Here is a 27,906-nt window from a genome sequence, read left to right on the forward strand (position 1 = left end):
TTCACTTCGTCTGCTTGATGTTTAAGTTGAAGTGAAGCACAAAGTTTCTTTACTATGCAGAGCTGCTGAGGACAGAAGACAGCTGCACACTGATGAAGTTCATGGCTGAAAGTTCAGTAAGTGGAGCTGTGATCGCTTGAAATGAGGTTATGTATTGTGTTTGGAGAAATAGTTAAATTGATGGTGAATGTTTGTTTAAAGATACTTTCAAATACAAATGTCAGCTGTGAAACAAGATGGCCGCCTGTGTGAGCAGGCAGAGAGAAGCTGTGGTTGGTTTGAATGTTTGGTTGTTGTCGTACGAGAGTTTCCAGATGTAACATACTGACCATAGTGGGTTTTTTTATAAGCACAGTTACATATCATTTTACTGTTTTGTGTTTTATATCTGGACTGTGACGGGAAGATCGTGTAGCACAGCTCCATTTGTTGGAAGTTGATAAATAATATTTAACTGTAATACACTGTAAATGTAAAATCACCTCTTCTGACATGTTCCTAATGGGGTTTAAAAGAAGGTAAAGTTATATTTGTTTCACCTCCAGAAACCTGGATTTTGAATCTAGATTAATTAACTGCTGTCACTCATTTGCCTGATGAAGACCCAATAGGGTCGAAAGCTTGCAGCTTTGAGCCAAATAAAAGCGGGAGCTTAAACTCAGTGTGCAGACACTTTCCTTCTAATTTGATTTGCATTCGACATATTATGTATTGGGACATATTCAATCTCCCTCTGACCTACTATATAGTATGGTAGTATGGGTACTGGAACACACAGTCAGCATCAGTGGCTTTGACACTAGCCCCTCAAAGCTTGAAATGTTTCCTGTAATCAGAATTCTGTGTTTGTCATGTGACTGACAGGAATAATGATAAATAATGTGTGATCTCTCCCAGCAGGTTGTTGTGTTTGTGTGAAGGTGTGGACTCTGCTATGGATCAGTGTGAGGAACCAGAGGAGGGAGTCCGTCCCTCTAAAACCACTCTGCGTGGGGACCATGACAGCCGGACTGAAGCTCAGAGGTGAGATGAGGATCTCTAACTGTCCATGACTCTTTTTCATGTCAGAGCTGAGCGCTCGGATTACTCCACCATCATTACTCACACTTAAAGTTGTGTGTGTGTTGTGTTGAAGCCTAGAGCAGAGGCACAGCCCAGACTCTACTGGACCTGAGTCTGAACCTGAACCTGGATCTGGACCCAGATGTTTGTCTGTGAAGAGTGACTGGTCAATAGCTTCCTCTTTTTTTAGGCAATCTGCTGATGTAAATTAGGAATTTGAAATGGACAAAAAGGCCTTTGTGACAAAAATGTACTTGTTGTCTGTGTTAAAAGATTGGACATGTTTTTCATCAGCGTTTCTCCTACATGCACATTTATGTGTGCTGTTTTATAATAGGATCCATCAGAGACCAGCCTCTCCTGGACCTGAACCCAGCCATGTGTCTGTGAAGAGTGACCTGTCAATGGAGCCTCCTCTTTTTTTTAGACGTGTTGTTGGAGGGTAAGAATTTAAACCTGACAACAAGGCATTTGAGATAAAAGTTAGATGTCTGTGTTAAAAGATTGAGCATGTGTATTTTTCATTATTTTTTTTCCAACATGCACATTTTTATCTGAGCTGTTTTTGTTGATGGGAGGTAAGAATTCAAAACTGACAACAAGTTAATTGTTTTTCACGTTAAAAGACTGACCTTTTATTCTCATAAGTTTCTCTCCAACATTCATACCGTCAAACTTCAATTAAAACCCTAGTCCCAATCAAACGCCCCTTCTCTTTTACTACCCCAGTGTGGCGACACATTTTGACAAATAAAGCCTGTCTCAAATAGAAGCTTGGTCTGGTTGCCAAGCAGTTCAATTTCATAGAAGTTCTTTGGATGTATAAAACAGTGTTTAAACTTTTGTCAGTGTGGAGATGCTTCATATTGTTAGATCAGTTCAATCATTTAGTTAATTTTACTAAAACCATGAATGCCAAAGAATAATTCATTCAGATTTACTGGCCTGGTAAACAAGAGAGATTAAAAAAAAGGTGGTGACTTCCTGCTTCTGAAGCAGTCATGAAGTCAAATTATGTGTCCATTCCTTGATTACCCTGTAGGTTATTCATATTCCCTCAGTCCGTAACGGTCCCCAGATCAAAAGAATCAAAAGGGTTTTTCATTGAAATTATTCCAAGTTGTGAGGATTGTTTTAACAGGATGAAGTGGTGTTGTATTGGTGTGCTGGGTGATGTAAACTAGTGCTGTAAAACCAGTGTCGTAACTCACTCTCTCTCTGATGTGCTGTCTGTCACAGCTAGATCAAATGAATGATTCAATATTGATATATTATCTGATTTCTAATTTTTATACATGTCATATTCATACTGGTTTAAATAAACAGCTTGATTGTGTTCCCCATATTTACTGAGCAACAGTTATGTGTTAAAGTAACTAAAGACCTGTTCCAAATATAGGCCTGTTGATCTCAGTGATTTAAGCAAATAATAGCCTGGGCTACTAATTGAAGTTTTACAGTATTTACAGTATCTGTGTTGTTTTTGTTACAGGATCCATCAGAGACCAGACTCTTCTAGGCTTAAACCCAGCCATGTGTCGTTGAAGAGTGACCGGTCAATGGAGCTTCCTCTTTTTTTAAGACAACATGCTGATGTAAAGTAAGAATTTAAAACTGACACTAAGTTAATTGACCTATGGCTAAACCACACCCCCCTCCACTCACTCAGACAAACTATCAACATTCAGTGACCGGCGCTATGACAGGTGTCACAGTACACAGCTTTTCACAGGAAGAAATTGATGATTTTTGGGGACATAACGATCAGATGTCATTGTAACCAAAAGGGCCTAATCTACGCATTGGAGGGATATATTCATCATTTTATTGTTGAGAAGGTCGATGAAAAGCTTAAATTACAAGCCAAAATTTACAGGTCACAGTGTACGCTTGATAAACCACATCTCGTTGCCGTCGCCATCAAAGACAATAAGTTAAAGTGCCACTGAAGTTAAGGTTTTTGGCTCAGAATATGAGAAAAGGATAACGGCCTTTTTACCATCTTTACCAAGAGTGTCTCTCCGTTAGTTTGGTGCTACAGTATTTACACTGAATCATTCAGCATAACGTTTGCCAACCTTTGTTATCTCTGCCATTACAGATAAGTTAATGAAGCTAAGCTCCAGAAGTTAACGTTAGCTTAACTAGAGCCCTTTGGACAACAGCTAACAATGATGTACGATCACCAAAGTACAAAACTAGAACAAAATAGGCTAATGAACTCCCAGCAAACAAGGTGACATGATGAACAACGCAGCTAGGAGCTAACGTTAGGCTAACTTTAGCTAACGTTAGCTAGAGATGTTAAAGATAACTTTATATTTCTTTCCAGCAAAGTGACAATATGTTGCCTCAAACACAATGTTGACTTACCTTAGAACAGATGTAGACATCATTGTTAATCTTATTCACGTTGAGTTGATGTTGTGGTCTAACGTTACCACACAACTTTATCCAAAGGAGACACTTTTCTCGGTTGAGATGTGGTTTAAAGTGTAAAAAATACACCTAACCTTAAGATTTTTATCAAGATTGCCCAATATGATTATTATATTTTATGTCTTATTGCTAGTTGCCGCTCTGCATTTCTGCACACATCAAAAGTAGCTATAATCACTACTGTTTAGCTGTTCTTTGTTGCTTGCTTGCATGGTTTCATGTAGTGAATAGTGGATACTGTTGATTTATTACTGTATTGCTGTTGCCTGTTGTTCTGGTTTCAAAACATCACATCAAAAATGAAGGTTAACCAGATGGCTGAGGCCCTGATCACAAAGAAAGTGTTTTAGCAGCTGGAGGCACCTTTTTGTAATTGTGCAAGTGAAGTTTTTTTTTATTGCTGTATTTTGCGTTGTGACGTGCCTCGCATTTCTGTGTGCTAAATGCTTGGCGTTTTTGCTGGAGCACTCTGAACTCCTCAAGTTGAAAAAAAAACTCAACTCAAAGCAAAAAAAAAAAAAAAAAGCCCCATGTCATCTCTTTTTTCGTCATCTTTTTTCCCATTGTCCAATCACATGATCTGAGAGGCGGGCCTTCTTTGGTGGTCATGACAACAAGTTTACAGTTGGTAAACAATGGAGGAGAAACTGGTGGTAGAAGTTGCTGGAAAGCAGGTTGTGCTGCCCCTGAGTCATCCTAAAATATGCCTGGAAATGTCCATCGTGGAGAAGCTCCTGGACCAACTGGTGGTACTCCCCATGATCCAGCCTCTTTTTTAGGGTCTCATGTACCCACACAGATCTCTGTTTATCTGCTGACAGCCTCTCACCCTCAACCAGAGCAACAGACAGTACCCTCTGCCTCAACATGTCAGGAACTACACACTGATTACTGTCAAATAAATAAAATGAATAAATAAACAGCACATCAGGCCTATTGAATTAGCAGCCCGTGGGCCACATGCGGCCCAGAGGCAACGTCTGATTGGCCCGGGCACGGATTGGTACTAAACGGCCCGTGGCAAAATTAATCAAGACTGTAATAATAATAATAAGCTCCGCTGTAATCGGCTCTTATCATTCCTTTTTAAAGTTTGGTTTCATGTATCATCATGAAGCAGCCTCTCTTCTGTTCTCTGCATGTCAGGGCCGACCTCCCCCTCACAGCACGCATACACTCAGACACACAAACACAACAGGGTGAAGTCAGACAACAGCATAGGCCGCGTGCAGATGATGGGAATGTAACTTCAAGATTATATACAGTACAGGCCAAAAGTTTGGACACACCTTCTCATTCAATGTGTTTTCTTTATTTTCATGACTATTTACATTGTAGATTCTCACTGAAGGCATCAAAACTATGAATGAACACATGTGGAGTTATGTACTTAACAAAAAAAGGTGAAATAACTGAAAACATGTTTTATATTCTAGTTTCTTCAAAATAGCCACCCTTTGCTCTGATTACTGCTTTGCACACTCTTGGCATTCTCTCCATGAGCTTCAAGAGGTAGTCACCTGAAATGGTTTCCACTTCACAGGTGTGCCTTATCAGGGTTAATTATTGGAATTTCTTGCTTTATCAATGGGGTTGGGACCATCAGTTGTGTTGCGCAGAAGTCAGGTTAATACACAGCCGACAGCCCTATTGGACAACTGTTAAAATTCATATTATGGCAAGAACCAATCAGCTAACTAAAGAAAAACGAGTGGCCATCATTACTTTAAGAAATGAAGGTCAGTCAGTCCGGAAAATTGCAAAAACTTTAAATGTGTCCCCAAGTGGAGTCGCAAAAACCATCAAGCGCTACAACGAAACTGGCACACATGAGGACCGACCCAGGAAAGGAAGACCAAGAGTCACCTCTGCTTCTGAGGATAAGTTCATCCGAGTCACCAGCCTCAGAAATCGCAAGTTAACAGCAGCTCAGATCAGAGACCAGATGAATGCCACACAGAGTTCTAGCAGCAGACCCATCTCTAGAACAACTGTTAAGAGGAGACTGCGCGAATCAGGCCTTCATGGTCAAATAGCTGCTAGGAAACCACTGCTAGAGAGGAGGAGAGGCAACAAGCAGAAGAGATTTGTTTGGGCCAAGAAACACAAGGAATGGACATTAGACCAGTGGAAATCTGTGCTTTGGTCTGATGAGTCCAAATTTGATATCTTTGGTTCCAACCGCCGTGTCTTTGTGAGACACAGAAAAGGTGAACGGATGGATTCCACATGCCTGGTTCCCACTGTGAAGCATGGAGGAGGAGGTGTGATGGTGTGGGGGTGTTTTGCTGGTGACACTGTTGGGGATTTATTCAAAATTGAAGGCACACTGAACCAGCATGGCTACCACAGCATCCTGCAGCGACATGCCATCCCATCCGGTTTGCGTTTAGCTGGACGATCATTTATTTTTCAACAGGACAATGACCCCAAACACACCTCCAGGCTGTGTAAGGGCTATTTGACCAAGAAGGAGAGTGATGGAGTGCTGCGGCAGATGACCTGGCCTCCACAGTCACCGGACCTGAACCCAATCCAGATGGTTTGGGGTGAGCTGGACCGCAGAGTGAAGGCAAAGGGGCCAACAAGTGCTAAACACCTCTGGGAACTCCTTCAAGACTGTTGGAAAACCATTTCAGGTGACTACCTCTTGAAGCTCATGGAGAGAATGCCAAGAGTGTGCAAAGTAGTAATCAGAGCAAAGGGTGGCTATTTTGAAGAAACTAGAATATAAAACATGTTTTCAGTTATTTCACCTTTTTTTGTTAAGTACATAACTCCACATGTGTTCATTCATAGTTTTGATGCCTTCAGTGAGAATCTACAATGTAAATAGTCATGAAAATAAAGAAAACGCATTGAATGAGAAGGTGTGTCCAAACTTTTGGCCTGTACTGTATATATATATATATATATATATATATATATACACATATCGCTCATCGACATTTTCTGGTTTTAAAATCCGGCCCAGTTTAATTTGTAATTGAATAGCCCTGCGGATTGGTTACACAGGAAGGTTAGAATAAGCAGTTGAGTTTGTGGTTGCCTCGTGGGTTTTTTTGTTCTTTTTTACTACTGGCATTCCATTTTTTAAAAATGCAGTGTGGTGCACCTTGCGGTTTGTTACCTGCAAAACACTCTCTGTGTGATCGAGGCCTGACACTGTCTTTTTTACGGTAATGCTGCTTAATGTGTGTTGTCCTAATGAATTAATAAATGACATGAAAGAAAACAGTGAGCTGAAAACTACAAACAGCCACAGAGTGAGCTGTTGATTCTCAGTGGGATCAGCAGGATAAGTAAACCTTTACCATCACAGGGAGTTATCAGCTTTACATGCAAATATCACTTCATGGACCTTTGTCTTGTATCTCTGTGTGGAAACACATAATGTGAGCTAATTCTTTGTGATTCCTCCTCAGAGTGGACGAGGAAAGCTCAGACGTTCCCAGTGGTCAGTGTGCCCAACATGAGCCACACCTGGACTCCATATTTATGGTCTGTACATGTACTACAACTACTTTTACATCTGTTCTGTTCACAATCATCTCTGCGCTGCACTTTTCAGACGAGTGGATTGTCAGTCTGGAAATTAAAGATCTAATGTATGGTTCAATCATTTCCCATTCCCCACTAAACTGCAGCAATGTCTTGGAAAAAAACGAATGCTGTTCATGCCACTATCCTGACATGAAATGCAGCGTTGTCTCCATGAAAAACCTTCTCTTTGTGCCAATATTCCTGGCTAGAAAAAAAGCGATGGGTCACTACAAACCATTATTTAGTGGCAAAAAGCCATTGGAAAGACAGCAGTGATGGGTTGCTACAAAACACCCACTGTTAGTGCCTAAAAAGCAGCTGGAAATGCAGCAATGGTTAACCACAAAATGCCCATGTTTGGTGTCTAAAACAGCCACCCGAAAGACAGCAGCAGGTTGCTACTAAACACCCACTGTCGGTGCCTTAAAAACTCCTGAAAATTCAGTAACAAGTTGCTACAAAACACCCAAGTTTTGTGTCCAAAAAGCTGCTGGAAATCTAGGAATGACTCCAAAATCACAAACGTTTTGTTGTTTGCTGGTCTGGAACAGTGGTCTGCAGCTTGGCTTGCATATCGCCGAGATGTCACGTCAGGCAGCATTCCCTCCACCTTCTGATGACAATGTCAGCTCATATACTACATCACTTTAGAAACATTAATATATTACATATGAAACATGCAAATTTTGTGGTTTGCAGAAAGGTAATTTGTCAACATTTTCTACTGGTGACTGGACTGAATATTCTGTTCCAGGTGCTGGAGGAGAACATTATCACTTTTGTGAAAACTGAGCTGAAGAAAATCCAGAGGGCTCTGAGTTCAGATCATCCGGAATGCTCAGAGAGTCAAGAGGAAGAGGAGGTGTTGGACAGTAAGGCTGAAGCACTGAGGAGGAGCAGCAGAAAGGCATTTCTGAAGATAACGCTGGGCTTCCTCAGGAGAATGAAACAGGAAGAGCTTGCTGACTGTCTGCTGAGCAGTAAGAGGATTTCTCTGAGGATTTAACATGTTAGATGAATGGGACATTTACTAAAGTCTCAAGAGAATAGTCAGTGTGCATAGGCCGATTTGAACAGGTGGGTTTTGAGATTGGATTTGAAGGATGTTATGCTGTTGGACAGTTGGATGTGTGGTGGTAGGGAGTTCCAGAGCCTGGGGGTAGTGCGTGAGGTGGGGATGGTCAGGAGACCAGCAGAGGAAGAGCGCAGGGAGCGAGGGTGGTGGTGGTGGTGGGGGGGGTGTACTCCTGGAGGTGGTCAGAGAGGTAAGTGGGGGCTAGGTTGTGGAGGGCTTTGAAAGTGAGCAAAAGGTTTTTGCAATCAATCTGGTACTGAACAGGGAGCCAGTGTAGTTGGATGAGAATGGGGGTGATGCGGTCAGATGATTTGGTGCGGGTGATGATTTGATTTGATTTGATTTGATTTTTATTTGTCTCAAACAAGCACAAGCATAAAAACTGGCAGTATATGTAGTAGAAAAAAAAAATGGCACACTGTGATAACGTGTAAGTTCGAGAAGGGGCTGAAGGAAGCAAAGCTTATCATGTTCAGCCCCCCCCCCCCCCCCCCCCCTTACATTGTCATATAAGCACATACATAATCGATAAATTTGTAAAATCTTAAAAAATTTAAAACATTTAGTCTTTAATATGAAATAGAGCCCTGCTTATAAACATACAAGGCTAAATAAAATCCTTTCTAAAAAAGTATGGAGATCTGGACAGAAGAGTTTTTCATGATGCCTGTTGATGAGTTTGGTGGGAAGGCCAGAGAGTACTGCATTATAATATTCAATACGAAATGTGACAAAGGCATGGACCAGGACTTCAGTGCTGGACTGGGACAGTGATGGGCGGAGTCTGGAAATGTTGCGGAGGTGGGGGAATGTGGTCCGGGTAATATTTTTTATGTGTGGTTCAAATGAAAGAATGCTGTCCAGAGTGACACTGAGGCTCTTGACGTGGCTGGAGAAGGGGACAGGGAAGTTATCAGTGATGATGTGAGGGACATGGGTGCTTTGGATTTTGGCCATGGTGTTTTTGGAACCGATGAGCAGGGCCTCGGTTTTGCTTTTGTTGAGCTTTAGGAAGTTCCTGCTCATCCAACTCCTGATGTCCTGAAGGCAGGTGGTGAGGGAGGTGGGAGGAAGGGCAGTGGAGGGTTTGGTGGAGATGTAGACCTGTGAGTCGTATGTGTAGCAGTGGAAATGAACACCATGGTGATGGAGGATTGTGCCCAGGGGAATGAGGTAGATGATGAATAAAAGTGGACCCAATACTGACCCCTGGGGGACACCCAGTGAAACAACAGAGCACCTTGACCTATGGTTCCTCATCTGGACAAAATGTTGTCTGTCATGCAGTCTCTTAGTATGGAGTCAGGCTGACACAAGCCTCCAGAACAGCTTTAATGCTCCCTGCCAAGTCTGTGGAACTCTACTGGAGGGATGAACACAATTTCTCCAAAGATATTCCCTTATTTATACACCGATCAGCCACAACATTAAAACCACTGACAGATGAATGAATAACATTGATCCTCTTTGTAGGATTCAATGTTCTGCTGAGAAACCTCGGGTCCTGGCATTCATGACGATGCAAATTGGCATGCCTAACCCACCAAAACACTGTTGCAGATCAAGTACACCACTGTCAAGGCAGTGGCACTCTCCGATTGCAATAGCCCCCTCAGCAGAAAGTGCGCCACTCCACATGACAAAACTGCTCAGGAATGGCTGGATGGATGCAACAAAGAGCTCAAGGCCTCAATGTGGCCCCTGTTCCCCAGATTCCACTGCCACTGGGAAGTGCCATTGCCGTGAGGAGGTTTCTTTGCTCTGCAACAGTGTTTGGGTACATGGTAAATGTCAAGTGGTATCCCCATGAATGCCAGGACCCAAGGTTTCCCAGCAGGACATTGCACTGTAACGAGATGATCAGTGTTATCCTCTCTGATCCTTTCTCTAGAGCACAAACTTCTTGTGTTTATTTGAATTCAGAACTAGCTCAGCTAGTGACTGCTGTGAATAGGGCAGCTGACAACAAGGGAAAGACCATGTGACCGCTTGGAAAGACAGCTGACAGGAGGGAAAAGACCCCAAAGGTGCTGGCATGGGCTAGCAACCCATGGTAGCAGTGGTGAGGCCTAGCAGCCTTACTACAACCAAAATTAGCTATAGCCAACATAGGGAAAATACCCCAAGAGTCAGCGAGAGCAGGGGTGGAAGATGACTCACATGGGGATTACACGGTAACAGACATTGGAATGGACACAACTATGCATTGGATCTGTGACTCAGTGAAGGATAGGGGCACGGACCTATCCACCAGGGCTAAAATTAGCAGCACTCAGGGCAAGGCGAGCGCATCTGTAGAGGATAAAAATAGCACAGTTGAGAACAAGATGCTTCAGGTTTGTCCTTGTGGCTGGCAGAAAGTAACATCAGTGAAAGGCCTCAGAACTCATCAGGGAAAGAAGAAGTGTGTGGCAAAGAAAGGGCAGAGTAGCCGCATTGATCAGTACTTCCTAAGAAGTCAGTCGAGTCAGTCGGATGAAGTCCAGCGGCAGGTAGAAAACCACAGTTCGCAGGATATCAGTAACACTGCCACTGAGGAGGAGGAGGAGGGGGTAGTAAGAGAGGATGCAGGTGACATTGAGGTCAGTATGCCAGTCAGAGAGAGAACCATGGAGCAAAAGGTTAGAGTTAGATGGCCTAGGGCAAATGACAGTAAAGAATGGGAGATAGTTAATAGAGATTTGTCAGTAATCTTAAGTAGTCTTAGAGGAAATGCAATAGAAAGGTTAGAAAAGATGGGAGATATAATTTACTCATATGGTGTAGAGAGGTTTGGGGTGCATGAGAGAAAGAGGAGTGAGAGGGTACAGTCAGGTAAGTCCAGGCGGCAAAGAGAAATAGAGAAGTTAGTCACGGAAAGGAGACAGTTAAGAAAGCAGTGGAAAAAGGCTACAGAAGAAGAAAGGGAGGGAATTAATGTGTTGCAAGAAAAGTTGAGAAGCAGCCTAGCAGTTCTTAGAAGGGCAGAGCATCTCAGGAAAAAGAGGAGGAAGAAGGAACATGTAAGGACAGGTTTTTTTTCAGGGACCCTTTTAAGTTTGTTAAAGGATTGTTCAGCCAGGAAAAGGGAGGGCAGGTCAAAGCAGAAAGGCTAGAGGTTGAAGAATATTTGAGAAATACATATTCAGATTTAGAGAAGAATAGGATAATAGGTTTCCCACCCGATATCCCTCCATTAGGAGGGATAGAGCATGAGATAGATGTCAGGCCACCTAGGTGGAAGGAAGTTCAGGAGGTGATCAGGCGTGCAAAGGCTTCTTCGGCCCCAGGGCCTAATGGAATCCCCTACCGGATTTATAAAAGCGCGCCTGATATCCTTAAAGTTTTGTGGAAACAGCTAAGAATAGTTTGGGAGAAACAAATTATACCAAGAGCATGGCGTAGGGCAGGGGGTGTCCTTATTCCTAAGGAGAGGCAGTCTGTGGACCTTAGCCAGTTCCGGATGATTTCTTTCTTGAATGTAGAGGGGAAGATTTTCTTTAGTGTAGCTGCACAGAGATTAGCTAGCTACTTAGAAAGGAATAGCTTAATAGATACCATGGTGCAGAAGGCAGGAATACCAGGTTTTCAGGGTGTTTAGAGCATACTAGCATGATCTGGCACCAGATTCAGGCAGCGAAGATTAACAAAAGGGACCTACATGTAATATTTTTAGATCTTGCAAATGTGTTTGGTTCAATACCGCATAGCCTCATTTGGAGTGTGTTTGACTATTTCAGAGTGCCACAGGTAGTTGTTAACTTAGTGCAAGCATACTTTCAGGATATTAGATTGTGTTTAAGTACGGCAGACTTCACAACAGGTTGGCAGAGGCTAGAAATCGCATCATGGCAGGGTGTACAATTTCTCCATTAGCATTTACTATGGCGATGGAAGTAATCATCAGGGCTTCTAAGTGGGTGGTAGGTGGGGAGAGACGGCAGAACGGATTGCATCTTCCACCAGTTAGGGCCTACATGGATGACATGACACTGGTGACCACAACAATGCCATGTACAAAGAGGCTACTAGAGAAGGTAAATAAGAACCTCAAGTGGGTCAGCATGAAGATCAAGCCTAGTAAATCTAGAAGCATCTTGATACATAGAGGGAAGTTAAGTGATAGGAAGTTTGTCATAGATGATGAGGAAATCCCAACAATTAGGGAAAAGTCAGTAAAGAGCTTAGGTAGGTGGTACAATGTGGAGTTGAATGATGAGGAACAGGTGGTGAAATTTAGAAAAGATGTGGCAGAAGGATTGGATAGAATAGATAAATCAGAACTTCCAGGAAAGTTGAAGTTGTGGTGTTTGCAATTTGGGCTATATCCTAGGTTAATGTGGCCATTGTCAATTTATGAAATTCCAATATCTGTTGTGGAGAGAATTGAAAGCTCCTATATTAGGAAGTAGTTGGGCGCTCCTAGGGGCCTAAGTAGTGTTGCATTGTATGGAAAAGGGATACTTCAGCTGCCAGTATCTAGTTTAACAGAGGAATTTAAATGTACCAAGGTCAGGACAGAGCTCTTGTTATCTGGGAGTAAGGACGTGGTAGTTAGGAGTGTGGTTCCAAATCCAACCAAGGGGAGGAAGTGGAACCCAAGATCGGCAGTTCAGGAGGCAGAGGCAGCTCTTAGGCATGCAGAGATTGTAGGTAATGTTCAGTTTGGCCGGGGAGGCCTGGGGCTTGGCTCAGGTAAACCGGTATGGAATAAAGCAGGTCTCAAAGATAAAAGAAAGCTGGTCGTGGAACAGATACGTAGACAGGAGGAGATATTAAGGGGTGCAAAGGTAGTGGCCCAGGCTAAACAGGGACAGTGGTTGAATTGGGAAAGTGTAGAGAAGAGGAAGCTTAGTTGGAGGGACCTGTGGAGTATGGAGGAGAATCGTATTAGATTCCTGGTAAGGGCTACATACGATGTGTTACCAAACCCCTAGAACCTAAAACTGTGGGTAAATGAGGACCCATCATGCCCATTGTGTTCAGGTACCGCAACCTTAAAGCATATTTTGTCAGGCTGTAAAGTTAGCTTGTTACAAGGCCGGTATACATGGCGCCATAACCAGGTGTTGAAATGTTTAGCTGCAGGCATCGAAGGGAAACGAAGACAGGTGAATTCAGAAGGTGTTAAGAATAGGAGTTTAGTAATTCAGTTTGTCCGTGAGGGAGAGAAATACAGAGGGGATAAGTTAGTAAGGAGGCAAGGGTGTGGACGCCTGGAAGGTGCTTGCGATTGGGAAATGCAAGTAGATTTAGGGGGAAAGCTTGTTGTTCCCCAGGAAATAGTTTGTACCAAGCAGAGGCCAGACATAGTGTTGTGGTCAGTGAGTCAATGGATAGTTTATTTCATTGAGCTGACAGTTACTTGGGAAGACTCAGTGGAAGAAGACTATGAAAGAAAAGAGCTTAGATATGCAGAAGCTGAGCAGCGAGGATGGAAAACTAGGATTTGTCCAGTGGAAGTGGGGTGTAGGGGATTCATAGCAAGATCAGCTGTCTCGCTCCTGGGGGAACTCAGAGTGCAGGGACAGAGTTTGAGGAAGACAGTGAAGGAAATGTCAGATGAAGCAGTTAGATGTAGGTGGAGAGATCCACTTCCTCTCAGGAGGAAATCCAGGAAGAGGAAGGTTATTTAAGTGTGGGAGAAGCCTGTTTGAATCCCTTTTGTTTGAGACCATGCTGCAATGTGAGTGTGTTTGCTGATCCTGTAAGTTTATTTATCTCCTTTAACTTTAGCTTATATTGTAGTTATGCTATGTAGCGTGTGAAATAGAGTATGGTGAATGTGCTAGGAAAGGTAGTATCAGCACTGCTTCTACCTGGAGCTCGCATGTATTGAGCCTGGGTTTGGTTGAAGGTAGCAGTGCTGTTTGGGCTGAGAAAGCCATGTGTAAGTAAGGTAAAGGAGGTTATTGGGTTGGTGTGGGGAGCAGTGAGACCTGGCATTAAGGGAGTGTCTCTGGGACGCCAGAGATCACTGTCTAGCCTCCTGGAGGTGTCGTGGGACCAACTAGACGAAACACTGGTGAAAGGAGGTTCCCACCCGATGACCCCAAAGACATGTTAGTTATCACTGCTCACTGGTCTGTATAGTTAAGCCTTGCTATATTAGCTTATCATAGGGCTTAGGAGGTTATTCACTGAGTGCTGATCCTTTCTCTAGAGCACAAACTTCTTGTGTTTATTTGAATGAATATTCAGTTAACCTGTCAGTGGTTGAGAGATCAAGATAGACTCGACTACAGCAGATAGAAAGACACACAAACAAAGCATGAAATAACAAAAGGACAAAATACATCAGAGACAATCGCAGACATCACTAAATAGATTTGAAGATATATTTTATATTTCTTTAAATTGTCCCCCATCTGTTTAATCATATATTCATTCTTTTTGGGGAATGAAATGTTGAAATATATAATTTATAAATTGTTCATTGAACTTATTTGATGTGTATTCATGCAGGATATGCTGTTGCAGTTTGTCAACATAAACTTAAATCTAACCTGAAAAAGAAGTTCCGGTGTGTGTTTGAGGGGATCGCTAAAGCAGGAAACCCAACGCTTCTGAATCAGATCTACACAGAGCTCTACATCACAGAGGGAGGGATTGCAGAGGTCAATGATGAACATGAGGTCAGACAGATTGAAACAGCATCCAGGAAACTAGACAGACCAGAAACAAAAATCAGACAAGAAGACATCTTTAAAGCCTCACCTGGAAGAGATGAACCAATCAGAACGGTGATGACAAAGGGAGTGGCTGGCATTGGGAAAACAGTCTTAACACAGAAGTTCACTCTGGACTGGGCTGAAGACAAAGCCAACCAGGACATACAGTTGACATTTCCATTCACCTTCAGAGAGCTGAATGTGCTGAAAGAGAAAAAGTACAGCTTGGTGGAACTTGTCCATGACTTCTTCACTGAAACCAAAGAAGCAGGAATCTGCAGGTTTGAAGAGTTCCAGGTTGTGTTCATCCTTGACGGTCTGGATGAGTGTCGACTTCCTCTGGACTTCCACAACAATGAGATCCTGACTGATGTTACAGAGTCCACCTCAGTGGATGTGCTGCTGACAAACCTCATCAGGGGGAAACTGCTTCCCTCTGCTCGCCTCTGGATAACCACACGACCTGCAGCAGCCAATCAGATCCCTCCTGACTGTGTTGACATGGTGACAGAGGTCAGAGGGTTCACTGACCCACAGAAGGAAGAGTACTTCAGGAAGAGATTCAGAAAGAGGAAGCAGGTCGGCAGAATCATCTCCCACATCAAGACATCACGAAGCCTCCACATCATGTGCCACATCCCAGTCTTCTGCTGGATCACTGCTACAGTTCTGGAGGATGTGATGAAGACCAGAGAGGAAGGAGAGCTGCCCAAGACCCTCACTGAGCTGTACATCTACTTCCTGGTGGTTCAGTCCAAACTGAAGAACATCAAGTATGATGGAGGATCTGAGACAGATCCACACTGGAGTCCAGACAACAGGAAGATGTTTGAGTCTCTGGGAAAACTGGCTTTTGGGCAGCTGCAGAAAGGCAATCTCATCTTCTATGAGTCAGACCTGACAGAGTGTGGCATTGATATCAGAGCAGCCTCAGTGTACTCAGGAGTGTTCACACAGATCTTTAAAGAGGAGAGAGGACTGTACCAGGACAAGGTGTTCTGCTTCGTCCATCTGAGCGTTCAGGAGTTTCTGGCTGCTCTTCATGTCCATCTGACCTTCATCAACTCTGGAGTCAATCTGATGGCAGAAGAACAAACAACCTACTGGTGGTCTAAATTATCAAAAGATAGAAGGGATGTGAAATATCTCCACCAGAGTGCTGTGGACAAGGCCTTAGAGAGTCCAAATGGACACCTGGACTTGTTCCTTTGCTTCCTCCTGGGTCTTTCACTGCAGACCAACCAGAATTTACTACGAGGCCTGTTGACACAGTCGGGAAGTAGCTCTCAGTCCAGACAGGAAACAGTCCAGTACATCAAGAAGAAGATTGAGGGAAGTCTCTCTGCAGAAAAAAGCATCAATCTGTTCCATTGTCTGAATGAACTGAATGATAATTCTCTGGTGAAGCAGATCCAATGGTACCTGAGATCAGGAAGTCTCTCCACAGGCGATCTCTCTTCTGCTCAATGGTCAGCTCTGGTCTTCATCTTACTGTCATCAGAGGAAGATCTGGATGTGTTTGACCTGAAGAAATACTCTGCTTCAGAGGATGCTCTGCTGAGGCTGCTGCCAGTGGTCAAAGATTCCAACAAAGCTCTGTAAGTACAGAGAGAGTGGAATTATTGAAATAATAATTATAATAATTAATACATATATAATTAATAAATTATAAATAGTACACTGATCTCTTCTAAAGAATAGTGAAAAATAAATACATTTCTTTCCTCATTGTCTCTTCAGACTGAGTGGCTGTCATCTTTCAAAGAGAAGCTGTGAAGCTCTGTCCACAGTTCTCAGCTCCCAGTCCTCTAGTCTGAGAGAGCTGGACCTGAGTAACAACAACCTGCAGGATACAGGATTAAAGCTGCTGTCTGGTGGATGGAAGAATCCACTCTGTACACTGGAAACTCTCAGGTCAGATCACAGAACTGTTGGTGTTAAGTAAGGGGAAAGCTTTTACCTCATCATTAGGGGTTTTAGCTCGAGGGGCTGAAACGCTGTTGTTTTTTTTCCCATTTCATTTTCATCTGCTTATTTGAGGCTGGGTCATGGGGGAGCAGTATGTGTATGTGATCAAAACAGAAAATAAAGAGATAAAGAGGTCACAGTTCAAAGTGAGAGAAGAAAAGAGAGACACGAGGGGATAATATTCTCCATGTATCATTCCATGGTTGAATCCATGGAGACAAACAAGCTTCCGTGTCACCCATTACAATCATGGAATGTACATGTCTGGTATTTTCCTTCCATATCATATTCAAGATTCAATACTTCTTTCCCATACAACTTGCACAAGTCATTAGGGATTTGCTGCAGTGCACTCCACATAGTAGGACAACCACAAGACAAAACAACAAACCCGAAAACAAATAAAAACAGGAATAGCATACATAGGACATTCTTCATGGCTTACACAGGGTCACATTTGTCATGAGAACAGGTCATACCTCATATGCCTTGACATGTTTTGAACCTGGATGTTAGTCCAGGAGGCTAAAGTCTAAAGTGACTAGTGCAGATTTTAAGTGCAAATTCTCATAAAGTGCAATATCTAGCAGGTTGACTCTGATGTGCAATAGTATAAAAAGAATAAGCATAAATACCATATAAAAATACAATGATAAAAAAAACAGAGAGCAGATTATTCAAGTCCTGTGGGGGAGTTTCCTACTACCATAAGATATTGGTGCAGGGATGAAGAGCTGTAATTGGAATTTGATGACATTACTGTATGTACTATTCAGAAAGTGAGAGGTCTTAGTTTTGATAGCACTTAATCTTCTACCTGATGGGAGGACCTTTAGGAGGGGGTTGGCAGGGCGGGTTTCATCCAGTAGGATTCTCATGCCCTTGCATTGGATACGAGCCTCGTATATATCTTATCAGGTGTGATGTCATTTTAACACAAATGTTATTTGTCACCCTGATCATTATTGTCTTTCCACAAAGTGGCTGTAACCTCTCAGAGAGAAGCTGTGGAACTCTGTCCTCAGTTCTCAGCTCCTAGTCCTGTAGTCTGAAAGAACTGGACCTGAGCCTGAACATAATCCTGTGTATAAATGACAATGTCATCAGCATATAGGTCTATTTTTGGCTGAATGTCCTTACCCAAATCGTTTATAAAAACAGATCAAAATGAGTCCCAGAATGGAATCTTGGGGAAAACCTTTAGTTATCTCAAGAAAATGAGACTGTGTCCATCTGCATGGATACAATTATTTCACTCTACAAAATTAAATTTGAACACAAATACTTTTTTTCCTTGTTCATTATTGTCTCTTTAGATTGAATGGCTGTAACCTCTCAGAGAGAAGCTGTGAAGCTCTGTCCCCAGTTCTTAGCTCCCAGTCCTCCAGTCTGAGAGAGCTGGACCTGAGTGACAACAACCTGCAGGACTCAGGAGTGAAGCTTCTGTCTGGTGGACTGGAGAGTCTGCACTGTGCACTGGAAACTCTCAGGTCAGAATTCATCAACTGGTTTCAATGGTGATCATTTAAAGTCTTATTTACACAAATGTACTCCTTTAGGTTTTCTAGGTTACTCACATTATTTTAGAATCAAGTGTGTTTGATCCGATTTTAGACACGTGAATAACTTTCCATCAACATTGTTTACATTAGTTAGGTTGTTCCTCTGTGGCTGAAACCTTATATAACAAAGAGAGGAACAGTAAGTTTTGTAATTTCAGAGCAGTATTTCTACTGGTGTCATTGTGATTTTTACTCACCACCACTCCAGCTATTATGTGGTTAATCACCATTTAATTCTTGTTGTTTTCCAAACATCTCCTCACTCTGGATGATCATTAAAGCCGGGTTGTAGTAAAATGTGAGATTTACATCTTAACACATTACAGTGGCATGCAAAAGTTTTGGCACCCCTGGTGAAAATTTTGTTTACTGTGAGCAGTTAAGTTTGTAGAAGATGACCTGATCTCCAAAAGGCATGACGTTGATGATGACACATTTCCTCAATATTTTCAAAGGGATAGTGCACCCAAAAATGAAAATTCAGCCATTATCTACTCACCCATATGCCGAGGGAGGCTCAGGTGAAATTTTAGAGTCCTCACAACACTTCCGGAGATCCAAGGGGAGAGGAGGTAGCAACACAACTCCACCTAATGGAGGCTGATGGCGCCCCAGATTCAAACGTCCAAAAACACATAATTGAAACCACAAAATATCTCCATACGTGAATTCGGTGCACAGAGAGGCAGTTAGAGCTACAGGCTACAATGAGGCTAAAAACAGAGTTTAAATGACGTTTTTCCAAACAACTTTTTATGTCGGGGCTTCAGGACACTTGGATCACTACGGACGAGCAGTATGGAGATATTTTGTGGTTTCAATTATGTGTTTTTGGATGTTTGAATCTGGGGCGCCGTCAGCCTCCATTAGGTGGAGTTGTGTTGCTAAAACTTCACCTGAGCCTCCCTCGGCATATGGGTGAGTAGATAATGGCTGAATTTTCATTTTTGGGTGCACTATCCCTTTAAGCATGATTTCTTTTTAATTTCATTTTTTTTACATTTTCAAAGTAACAAAAAAAGAAAAAGGCCTGAAGCAAAAGTTTGGGCACCCTGCATGGTCAGTCTTTCAGTTCTTGTTTGGAGGATTTGGATTCTTCCAGCAAAAGGCTTCTAGCTTTGTGAGATTCTTGGGCCGTCTTCATGCTCTGCTCTTTGAGGTCTATCCACAGATTTTTAATGATGTTTAGGTCGGGGGACTGTGAGGGCCATGACAAAACCTTCAACCTCCTCCTCTCGATGTAGTCCATTGTGGATTTGGAGGTGTGTTTAGGATCATTGTCCTGTTGTAGAAGCCATCCTCTCTTCATCTTCAGCTTTTTTACAGATGAAGTGATGTTTGCTTCCAGAATTTGCTGGAATTTAACTGAATCCATTCTTCCCTCTACCTGTGAAATGTTCCCCGTGCCACTGGCTGCAACACAAGCCCAAAGCATGATCCATCCACCCCCGTGTTGAACTGTTGGACAGGAGTCCCTTTTTTCTCCAGACATACCATTGCTCATTGTGTCCAAAAAGTTCTATTTTACCTTCATCAGTCCACAGGACTTGTTTCCAAAAAGCATCAGGCTTGTTTAGACGTTCCTCTGCAAACTTCTGACACTGAATTTTGTGGTGATGACACAGGAAAGGTTTTCTTCTGATAACTCTTCCGTGAAGCTCATATTTGTACAGGTGTGGCTGCACGGTAGAACAGTGCACCATCACTCCAGAGTCTGATAAATCTTCCTGCAGGTCTTTTGCAGTCAAACGGGGGTTCTGAATTTGCCTTTCTAACAATCCTACAAGTAGCTCTCCCAGAAAGTTTTCTTGGTCTTCCAGACCTCAACTTGACCTCCACAGTTCCTGTTAACTGCCATTTCTTAATGACATTACGAACTGAGGAAACAGCTACCTGAAAGAACTTTGCTATCTTCTTCTGACAGTGCTAGGCAGCTGTTTAGAGGAGCCCATGGCTGCTGATTGTTGGGACAAGGTTTCAGGAGTCAGAGTATTCATAAATCTTTGAAATTTGTATCACCTAGCCTTTCCTAACGATGACAAGCCAGAGCACTAACAACCTAATTAAGGTCTGAGACCCTGGTAAAAGTTGTCTGACAGCTCTAATGTCCTGGGGTGCCCAAACTTTTCCACGGTGTTCCTTTTCCTCAATCTAAAATAGTACAAAACAAAAATAATACACTGATCTTGCTTGAAATGTTGAAAAGTTTGTTTCATTGTTAACTTCAAGCATTTTGGAGATCAGTTCGTCTTCTACTTGCTAACTATTCACAGTAAATGCAATTTTAACCAGGGGTGCCCAAACTTTTGCATGCCACTGTAAATATGTTAGAAAACACTTGTTGAAAACATGTGAAAAGACTGGAAACTACATAGCACTGAACTGTGGAGTTCGACTATTAAACAGTTTTTCTGTATCTGTATTTTTTAGCTGGGGAGAAAAGCGTTCTTGATGACTCAGTGGAGCATCCTTTGGCATAAGCCCCATCCCCTACTGTATATGAGAACTGGAGCTGTTAAGTTTTGTTGTTGTTTGATAAAATAAATTAAATTACCTCATTCTGTTGCAGACTGAGAAATATAGTTATAATAATATAGCAGGTCAGAATTTGATTCTGGCTCTGGTGGCTTAAACATGTCTGGCTGTACAAGTCCAATAAAACTGCCAGATGGAACACCCTGCTACAAACAAAAGAGGCTGCAGCTTACCGAGTGGGTGTGGCTTCAGCACATTCAGCAGACATGCCACCAGCATCTCAGAGCAGAAAATACTACCTATTTTATCATAATTTTGAAACATAATTTTATATACTTGGCAACTTTTTAAATTACTCTGGGTGCTCAATTACACATTTTTCTGCAGTGGGACAAACTCATTACATGTATTAGTTTAGCTTTATCCACACTTTAAAACTAGTGAACTAGTGACTGTTTGATTTGGAACTATTGTCAGTTTTTATGTTTATTTCTACAACATACAGCCCTTATTTGGCACATTGCCATAGGTGATGGCTATGAATAGCTGACTCAGTGTTATGTACCTCTTTTAACATAGTTGTATATTGCCACCTGGCGTTTATAAATGGGTTTAAAATGGCAGCTGCTATTTGCGAACGCCGTTCAATTGGCCTGCACGCTATGGTCAGCAGAGGGAACGCTAGGACCTCTGCTGCTGACTGACATTTTTTCCTTGCTGTGTATATCCGAATGCCATTCTGAACAGAGACTGCATTGCCAGTGTGATTGTTAACACTAAAGAAATGTAAGGTAATGTCATTTTATTTATTTATTTTGGTAAAATAAGACTTTTTTAAAATCTCACTTTAGTGAATACAAAGGGTCATCAGGCATCTATAGAATATTATGTTTGTTCATCACAGTTGTTTATTTAAAAAAAAAAGGCAACTTTATTTCTTTGCACTTCCGTAGCATAAACAGCTGCACACTGGTGTTGTAGTTACCCAGATAAACACAGCAAGAATAAATGGCGGTTAGCAGCAGGGGTCACACATGCAGATGTATGGAGCGCTGCCAGCTGCTGTTTGCAATGGCATTTGTAAATGTCATCTGGTGATTTAAAACTATATCAAAAGGGATATAAAACATCAAATAGCAGGGAAAGGGACACAAATAATGACCCAATAAGCTTTCCATAGATACAGTTATAAAAACCCTTCAGTCCTCACAGTTCCCTTCAGATTGTGTGACATGTGTTTTGTTTTGTGTTTGCAGGCTGTCAGGCTGTCTGATCACAGAGGAAGGCTGTGTCTCTCTGGCCTCAGCTTTAAAGTCCAACCCCTCCCATCTGAGAGAGCTGGACCTGAGCTACAATCATCCAGGAGACTCAGGAGTCAAGCTGTTGTCTGCTGGACGGGAGGATCCACACTGGAGACTGGAAACTCTCAGGTATTAATGGGGTGTAACAATACATCAATGTAGATTGATATATCAATTCAATAATGAATGAGCCAATATAAAAAGGGAAAACATCAGTACACATCATCATCATCTTTAAGATATGTCTGTATTTTGAAATAAATGGCATGTCTATGTCACCATTTCCATCCAAGCTGGCCTCCTTCCTAAACATTTAAACAGTGCTAGAGGCCTAGTGCCAGGCAGGTAAGAGCAAGCAACCAAGAAAAAGACAATGAGGATAGTGACTGATATCATCTTATATTGATGGCAGGCTCCTGAATCGAATTGAATAAAAATTGTGTTGTGGCAGACTTTGTGATATCAGCATGATATCATTATCCAAAGAATCAATATCATATCATATCATATCGTGATAAAACTAGGGATTTACACCCCTTGGTATGACGAGGCCTGCTGCAGCCATAGACGGTTAATCTGATAGAGGAGGTAGAAACTTTTTTTCTATTACACTGTCAGCCTGGTTCATATGACCCTGAAACACCTCAGAACAACCAGAGCTGATAAAAGCTGACTCATCAAACTGAAACAACTTGTCAGTGGTTGAAATATTAGACTTGAATGACAAATAAAAGCAAAGCAGTTTATAATTCTGATGTTAATGATAAAATAACTAGTTGTCAGTCAGTAGGAAGAACCGTCCCTGGTATGAAAATAATTATTTATAAGTTGTTTATTTCACATAGACAATACATCCATCCACCCATTTTCATCCCCTTATCCTGGGCCGGATCACGGGGCAGCAGGCCAAGCAAAGCACCCTAGACATAACGCTCCCCAGCAATTCTTTCCACCCACAAGACTTACCCTGAGGGACGTGGTTGTAAGCCTTCTCCAAATCCACAAAATACATGTAGACTGGATGGGCAGACTCCTGTGACCCCTCCAGTGGCCCTGCGAGGAAAATGGGAACCACCACCCTGGTCTGCCACTCTGCAAGCACCATACCAGACCTTACTGACTACCTCAGTAACCTCTGCCAGATATATGGGCGAGAGCTCAACCGAGTGTTCAGGCTCTGCCTGCAAAACAGATAATCATTATAACAAAAGAAAAAACCAATGCAACAGATGTCATATATACAGACTGTGTAGCTGAAGCTGATTTGCAGCCTTCATACCTGGTTCAACTTTTCAATTCAAACAACTAAAGAACAAAATGTGTAAAACAGTTTCAGGAAGAAAATACCAGAACAGATAAAACAGACTATGTGTTTATAGTGTATGTCTGTGTGTATTGTGGGCCACATGTGTATGTACCAGGTTGTAGAGACTGAACTGTGTGCATGAGAGCAAAGTCATGTCCACATCATCTATCAGCATGGTAGCTGATAGATGATGTGCTGCTGATAGATGATGTGCTGCTCTGACCCCCTCCTCCTTTCAGGGTGGAGCCTGGTGGAGTCCAGTGGTTGAGACCAGGTCTGAGGAAGTGTAAGTGTGTTTTGAATTTGATTCATGCAGTCAAAGCAGCACACATTAAACCATCTTCAAACTGTGACATCACTCATTTAAATCCTAGTGAAGATGGAGTGCATTTACTTTTTATACTGCCGTGCAGAGGCAGAGACGGTCCCTGTACTTTACAGCCATTTCTTTTTCGTTTTTGAAGTTGGTAAACAAAAAACGGGAAATGATCCGATTTCCTTTTTTCGTTTTGATGTAAAAACAAAGTGTTGGGCAGTGCGTAATAGGCAGTGAAGAGCCTCAAGGAGAGCACGCCCGTGTAAGTTATGTTAGCTAACGTTAATTAATGTTAGCAGCAATGCACTGTTGTCTAGTCTGCCATTTCAAACGAAGAAGAAGAAGAAGGTTTTCCGGGTCAAGGCAAAGCAAGCTTGATTACAAGGATTATGGTTGTATTTTATTTCCCAACTTGTGTTTAATAAACACCTAATAGAAAATCAGATAAAGGCTTGTTTTCCAATTTTTGGATTTCCAATTTCCAAATGAGAAACGGCAGTTGACTCGTTTCCTGTTTTTTGTTCACCTACATCAAAACGAAGACCGAATGGCCGCAAAGTACGCAGACCAGAGACATAATGTTTTCAAGTTGTGTGTGAACGTGATATTTCAAGAATGGTGTGAGGGAATTTCTTCAAATTTGGCACAAATGTCCACTTGGATTCAAGGAATAATATAAATGATTTTTAGTGTCATAGGTCAAAGGTAAAGGTCACTGTGACTCTGTATACCTTATTCTTGTGAACATAATATCTCAAGACTGCCTTCAGGTAATTTGTTCAAATTTGGTACAAACATTGACTTTGGCTCGAGGATGAACCAATAAGATTTTGGTGGTCAAAGGTCAAGGTCGCCATGACCTTGCATCCATCTCAATTTCTTTAAATTTGACACAAGTGTCCACTTGGAATGGAGAATAAACTGATTAGAATTTTGTGGTTGAAGATCAAGGGTCAAGGTCAGTGTGACCTCACAAAATATGTTGTTGGCAATAACTTAAAAATTCATTCATTGTTGTGTCCTCATCTGTCTCATTCTTGTTAAGGCGGTATCTGAAGAATGCCCAGAGGGATTTTTTTTTTTTTTTCAAATTTGGCACAAACATCTACTTTGAATCAAGGATGAACAGATGAGAATTTGATGTTCAAAGGTCAAGGTCATTGTGACCTTGTCTGTCACATTCTTGTGAACATGATATCTCAAAAACATCTCAAGAAGAAATTCTTCAAATTTGGCACAAACATCTACTTGGACTCGAGAATGAAATGAATCGAGTTTGGTGGTCGAAGGTCAAAGTCAGTGTGACCTCAAAAAACACGCTTATTTTGACAAAATTTCACACAAATGTCTATGAGAATATTATAATGAAGTGATGACATTTTGTATCCAATCTTTATATTTTCCATCACTTTGCATGGTAGAGTCTGAACTGTCATTTGTACACTTCAGAAAACCAATGCCCTGCATGTACAAATGACAGTTCAGACTCTACCATGCAAAGTGAAAGCCACATATCAACAACTTTCAGAAACGCCGCTGACTTCTCTGAGCCCGAGCTCATCTGAGATGGATTGACACAAAGTAGAAAAGAGCGCTGTGGGCTGACCATTCCATCATGAACGTCATGTCCTCCCTCCTAATATGCACGTTCCCAGGTGCAGTGCTTTACAAAGCAGGACCTAAAAGTTAGACTTTATAATACAGTCCACAACTGGTGTAATTATCTGACAGTTACTGGTGCAGTCCACCTAACTCATGGTTTAATATTGTTTTATATAAACATATAGGGTGTATAAAGCTGCTGAATGCACACTTTGTACATAAACTTTAGCAGAAAAGCTGAATAGGCCCATTTCTGGCAACAACAAATCTCAATGCCATTAGAACACCCATGACGGACGTTCAGCTGATGGTCAGGTAAGGGGCTTTCATGTCATGTGAATAGCATGATGCTATTTTTTCCTGTCATTAATGGCTTACTGTAAGGATCATTAGTGTTTCCAAGGAATTAATTTTCGCTAATTTAATTTTTTGTTAAACACATTTTTGACTGCTGCAGCGGCAACCAGCTCCTGTGTTGATGGTGTCTGCAATCCCACTAGATGGGAGAATGATGATATCCTTCCTTCCTGAATATTTGCAGTCTGATTCTATTTCTTCCTTGTACTATGTACGTTTCTTAAACACATGGGTCATAAAATCATCATAAAAATAAACATTTTGGTCAATCACCTGAATGTCTTCAAGCCAGGCAGCAAGAAGTACTGTGCCTTCTGTAGCTTTGAAACAATACTACAAACTACATTTAACCTAGGTCTTTCGTTCTGTCCAGTCTTCAGCCCAAATGCCTGATGCGCCTTTTGAATGTTAAGGTCAGTTCTCACTTACAATTTCACGTATGTGAGGTTCCATCAAAATATGCAGACACAAAGCAGATCCTTAGACTCTTCCTGCCAAATACAGCTTTCAAGAACCAAAAATTTTGTTTTCAATTAACTTTGCCACTGCAGAGTTTGGATCGGTGATGTCATGAGTCATTATCTCAGCGTCTATAAATGAAGAGATGATAGATTAATAACTGTAGCCGTATTGTGTCTCATTCTCTCCATCAGACTCCTGTGAACTCACACTCAACACAAACACAGTGAACAAAAGGATCCAACTGTTGGACAACAACAGGGCAGTGACACACGTGAGAGAGGATCAGCCATATCCTGATCATCCAGACAGATTTGACCACTCACCTCAGCTGCTGTGTAGAGACAGTCTGACTGGTCGCTGTTACTGGGAGGTGGAGTGTAGAGGAGTGGTGGATGTAGCAGTGAGTTACAGAGGAATCAGACGGAGCGGATATGGTAAAGACTGTGTGTTTGGAGAGAATAAACAGTCCTGGAAGCTGCGCTATTCTGGTAGTGGTTATTCTGTCTGGCACAGTGACAGAGAAATATCCCTCCCCAACTCCATCCCCTTCTCCCCCAATCCCCAAGTCCCCTTAGTCAATCAAAAAGTAGCAGTGTTCGTGGACTGTCCTGCTGGCACTCTGTCTTTCTACAGAGTATCCTCTGACACACTGATCCACCTCCACACCTTCAACACCACATTCACTGAACCTCTGTATCCAGGGTTTGGACTCAGGTTCAAGATTGGTTGGTGTGATTCCTCAGTGTCTCTGTGTTCTCTGTAGGAGGGACAATCTCCTCCTGAGAAACTTTCATTGCTGACCAGATTGTTCAATCCATGGGCGTAGTGGACATGGGGTACATGTCCCCCACAGTGGCTGTATCTGTCCCATATGTCCCCTGCACTTTTCCGTACTGTAAATAGAGTTTGACAGCCGTTCAATTAATTTTAACAAGTCAGAGCTTGTTCTTCCAAGTTGTCCTGGATGCACTGTAAGTGGAGGGTCAAGGTGCGCACTTGTTGCTTCTTTTGTTATCACAGCAGAGAGCCATGCTCCCTCTGTTGCCTCTCTAAGCACAGAGTGGGGAGGATGTACTGTGTGTTTGAACAAAAATGTAAAGCAAACAAGGCAGCAGAGGCAGAAAACCCTGCACTCGTTCTTTATATCAAACCATGTAAGCTGAGTTAGTTTTTGATAACAGTTAGCTGACGTTAAAAGGTGACCTCTTTTCCTACTCATCAGGTGTTTTTGGTTATTTGGTTCGGTTCCGTAGCCGCTATGGAGAGGCGCAGTTGAATAGGAGAGAATACTTACTATTAATGAAACTTCAAAAATATGCAACCAGAGGAGTAATACTTTCTTGGCTAACCAGTTACCTAGAGAATAGGAGTTAATATGTGCAAATTAATCATGTTAAATCACAACTACTGAAGGTTAAGTGTGGGGTTCCCCAACGCTCTGTGTTGGCACCATTGCTGTTTATTTTGTACATTAATAATATATGTGAGGTTTCCAGAGCACTAAAAACAATTTTATTTGTGGATGATACAAATTTACTCTGCTGTGGGGATAACTTGAAACAACTTTTGTATAAAGTGGGAAATGAATTGAAGAAACTGAAGAGTTGGTTTGATTCAAATAAACTAACACTAAATTTAAGCAATACAAAATTTATAATATTTGGGAAACTCATGATAAATGATGTACAAATCGAAAAAGTGTCTGAAATCCAATTTGACTTAATAATAGACAATAAATTATGTTGGAAGCCACACATAAATTACACTAAAGCAAAAAATATCAAAGTC

At 41.9% G+C, this 27,906-nt stretch overlaps 1 protein-coding gene across 3 annotated transcripts; it reads left to right on the forward strand.

Moving 5' to 3' along the window:
- Nucleotides 1-27,884, forward strand: LOC117260722 (protein NLRC3-like). 3 transcript variants are annotated; one of them, XM_033632773.2, is made up of 12 exons: nucleotides 1-116; nucleotides 898-1,023; nucleotides 1,400-1,504; nucleotides 2,555-2,662; nucleotides 6,927-7,002; nucleotides 7,799-8,024; nucleotides 14,564-16,367; nucleotides 16,510-16,683; nucleotides 18,054-18,227; nucleotides 22,031-22,204; nucleotides 23,621-23,667; nucleotides 26,310-27,884. In XM_033632773.2, the coding sequence occupies exons 2-12, from the start codon at nucleotides 935-937 to the stop codon at nucleotides 26,879-26,881; spliced, it is 3,549 nt and encodes a 1,182-aa protein (XP_033488664.2). In that variant the 5' UTR covers nucleotides 1-116; nucleotides 898-934; the 3' UTR covers nucleotides 26,882-27,884. The 3 variants fall into 3 exon arrangements, with proteins under 3 accessions (XP_033488664.2, XP_078025710.1, XP_078025709.1); XM_078169583.1 differs by having other exon boundaries at nucleotides 2-116; nucleotides 901-1,023; XM_078169584.1 differs by lacking the exon at nucleotides 23,621-23,667 and having other exon boundaries at nucleotides 26,310-26,439.
- The last annotated feature ends 22 nt before the right edge of the window (nucleotides 27,885-27,906 follow it).

Source organism: Epinephelus lanceolatus, chromosome 7, assembly GCF_041903045.1.
Source record: "Epinephelus lanceolatus isolate andai-2023 chromosome 7, ASM4190304v1, whole genome shotgun sequence".
Taxonomy (NCBI): Eukaryota; Metazoa; Chordata; class Actinopteri; order Perciformes; family Serranidae; genus Epinephelus; species Epinephelus lanceolatus.